A 3619-nucleotide genomic window follows, 5' to 3' on the forward strand; every position below is an offset into this window, starting at 1 on the left:
CTGAATGTGTTCTTCTTTTCATTCTTTCTGAAATGCCAACTCTTTGCTAAGATGCTATTATTCTTTATTATTGACACAGACAGGAAAACTAACAACTTGAATTTACAACTTAACAGCAACACAGTATTAAGTTAAGAATAAATAACATGAGCAAACAAACAAAACAACAGCAAACAAATGAATTGAAAATGCATTTAAGAAAACAGAACAACAGTGATCCCTTAAGGTGGTTTATATTTCATAGTAAGGAGAAAACCCCAGATAATATCTTATAATTGTTTATATGTTATCACAATAGCACGGCATAAAGTCCATGTGGATTATGTGCGTCATTATTCAAGTTATTGTTTGTTTTTTGTGTTCAACAAAAATGATATTGGAAACATATCCCTTAGTGAGAGCCATGTGTGTATTGTATGTAAATAGCAGTATAGTATATTTAAAGAAATCTGAATAACAAATACACTAAAAACAATAATTCCCCCTCCCAAACAAATACAATCTCTATCTTAAATATATATTATACATATACTATGCAAAAATAATAGATTTCTATAATATATATCTCAGACAGAGAAAAGACAACTTCTATATTGTGAAACATAATACACACATGAACACAACAGTTAAATTAAACATCACATCTACATTACACCCTTTCAACATGAGCTTTGCCAGATGTTGAGTTTTCCTTCACAGAACAATTTCGTGAGGTGTTTAGAGATTTCTTTCATTTTCAGTCCATAAACAATTGGATTAAAAAGAGGATGATATAAAACTACTTGTAAGGTCAATATAAAACGTGCAACTTTTGGCAAATTCATTTCTAGTCGAGCTACAATTATATCATATGAACACAAACCTGAAAAGCTGACTAATACAAGCAGGTGAGGTAAACAAGTCTGTGCAGCTTTTTTCCTGACCTCCCTGCAGCTCCGATAGCATATTATAAATATTTTTGTGTAAGTAAAAAGTATAAAAAGCAAAGGAAGAAATACGGTGTTAAGTAAAATAAACACACCATATATGATATATGTTGTTCTTGAGGTGTCACAGTAAAGCTTGGAAATTGCATTATTACAAAAGATTCCATTCAAAGTAAAACTGCAAATTTTATAACTCTGACTCATTACAACTGATGGCACAAGCTGACAAGCAGGCAGAAGCCAAGCTAACCCTAGTAAAACTATGATAGTTGTTTTTTTCATGATGGTTGTATATTGCAGGGGTTTGCATATAGACACATACCTGTCATATGCCATAGCTGCTAATAGAAAGAACTCTGATCCTGTTAGAGAATAATAAATAAATGCTTGAAAGCTGCATAGTGAATGAGTTGTGATCTGCTTGTCTGATAAAAAGTCAATCAAAAGTTCTGGGTAGATATTAGTGCTAAACATAACTGAGTTCAGTAACAACCCTGCAATAAAAATATACATAGGCTCATGCAGGTTTTTCTTGATCCATATGAGACACAATATAGTTGAATTGCTGCAAAGTATTAGAATATATGCTGTAAACATGATGGCAAAATACAGAAATCTGTATTTGTTCAATTCAACATGCCCACCAAAAGTTATATATGTCACATTAAATTTATCATTCATTTGGTCCATAAAAATAAATGGTCACTAAAGCAGGATGGATATAGAAGTCACACTGTGAGGGTTTCCTCAAAATACAGCCACTTTGAGACTAATTTATTTGAGCTGGACACTGCCTTAACCTCAATGGATCTCATTAAACCCTCCATGTGAACAAACAACTTCAAAAACACTGGAGACATGATGTTTTGATTGACAATATCTCGGTTTTCCTTCTGTGTAATGTAAATTTTATCAGCATTTAAAAAATAATTAAAAAACAGTCAAGTTAAGTTGGCGGGGCATGATTGCAGATGCCATGCCTTCCCTGCACGGCACCACATGCTGCGTACCGCCACACCAACGTAGTTAGCTAATCATTAGACTCAGACTCAAAGAGTCAAGAAGTTTATTGTCATTTTGTATGGTGTTACCCAGCCTGAAATGAAAAACTGTTTCTCACCAGCCTCTACGGTGCAATAAACAATACAATACAGTTAAAACATTAAATACAGTTTAAAAAGAATACGTTTAAAAAGAGCAGTAAAAAACGCAGTAATGAATTGCAACAACAGTTATGGATAAATAACATAAAATCTAAGTTCTAACACAAACTCAAGTCACATTTGTTCTGGTAGATAGCAGCAGTCCTTTCGCAGAATGGGATGGTTAAATTAGGCAGTGTGTATATCTAGGGAGTATATTGTATGTGTGTATGTGTGCGTGTGTGTAGGTAGGTGGCATTACAGTCCATTTGTTGACCTCACAGTGTAGCTGTGTGAATAGCTAACCAAACCGACTGCAGGGAAGGTAGCAGCGGCGACGAACAGGTCCAGAGGCCGACAGCAGGGAATGGGGAATGCAGCGACGAAATAGATCTTGAGGCCATCTGCGGAGAAGGAAGCACCTGTGACAAAACAGGTCCGAAGGCCATCTGTGCTGGTGAAGAAGTCCAGTCAGAGGCCTGGAAGGTGGCCTCCAACTCTGAGCCTGACAAGGCAGTGGCATGGCAACCACAGGGCCAGACGAGGCACGGCAGCCGCAAATGATTGAGCAGGTGGTGGCCCTGCAGGCTGGATGGATCCCTCGGACCCTCCAGCGTAGACTGAAGATGGCTGAAAAAGCCCCTCAGACCCTCCAGCGGAGATATGTGGCTGAACGTGCCCCTCGGAACCTTCAGTGGAGGAAGGGTGCTGAACGGGCCCCTCGGACCCTCCAGTGGAGGCAGGCTGCTGAACGGGCCCCTCGGACACTCCAACGGAGGCAGGCTCAGGACCAGCAGACACGGAGACCTCTGGCAGTGACAAGACGGAACCAGCAGGCACAGAAACCTCTGGCAGAGACGAGATGGAACCAGCAGGCGCAGAATCCTCTGCCAAAGAAGAAGCTGGTTGGAGCTCTGCAGGACAGTGGCTCTGCTCAGGCAGTAACAGCAGGATGCAGTCCTTAGCTGGTCAAATGAGCTCACTAGAGCTTCCAGCATAGAACAGAGGTGGCAGAGTTAACTCCCCTGAGCTCTCAGCAGGGACAAATCGCTGAGACAGCCTGGTTGAGCTCCCAGGAAAAACAGTTGCGCTGGCTTCTTCGTTTTCAGGGGTCCAGAGTTCGCTGTGGACTGAAACTCATTCTCTGGGGAGGCCCTGGAAAGGGTAACCGTCGCTAAGTAGGCCAGGTCTTGAGGAACAACAAAAGTCTTAATATGTGCGTCTCTCTGCTTATAATTAGTGGTTGAAAAACAGTTCTTTACAGGTTGTATAGACATAGCTTGCAGTACCGGTGGAGCAGGTGAAGGTAATGGCTGAAAAGCTGCTGGAGCTAATGTTTGACCTGCAACCAGAGCTGAAGGCAGTAGTGATGGTTGTAAATCAGGTGGTGAAGTAGAAGACTGAACTGAGGTCAGCTGGGCTGCTGACTAAAATTGAGGGCAGTTGGGCTGCTGACTGAACTGAGAGCAGCTTGGCTGCTGACTGAACTGAGGGCAGTTAACTGAGCTTCTGGCTGGGCAGCTAATTGAGCTTCAGGCTGGGCAGCTGACA

The 3619-nt window shown here is 41.0% G+C and overlaps 1 protein-coding gene across 1 annotated transcript; it reads right to left on the reverse strand.

Annotated features, from left to right (window-relative positions):
• Positions 1–659: 659 nt before the first annotated feature.
• LOC146650626 (olfactory receptor 10J5-like) lies at positions 660–1616 on the reverse strand. The gene has a single exon (XM_085384178.1). The coding sequence runs from the start codon at positions 1614–1616 to the stop codon at positions 660–662; it is 957 nt and encodes a 318-aa protein (XP_085240304.1).
• Between the last annotated feature and the right edge of the window lie 2003 nt (positions 1617–3619).

This window comes from Rhamphochromis longiceps, linkage group LG16 (genome assembly GCF_057381845.1).
Source record: "Rhamphochromis longiceps isolate RC_006_pf linkage group LG16, R_longiceps_female_GT1.1, whole genome shotgun sequence".
Taxonomy (NCBI): Eukaryota; Metazoa; Chordata; class Actinopteri; order Cichliformes; family Cichlidae; genus Rhamphochromis; species Rhamphochromis longiceps.

Excerpts from the sequence above, each read along its gene's own strand:
- LOC146650626 (XM_085384178.1), bottom strand. The coding sequence starts at position 1,616 with ATGGACCAAATGAATGATAAATTTAATGTGACATATATAACTTTTGGT.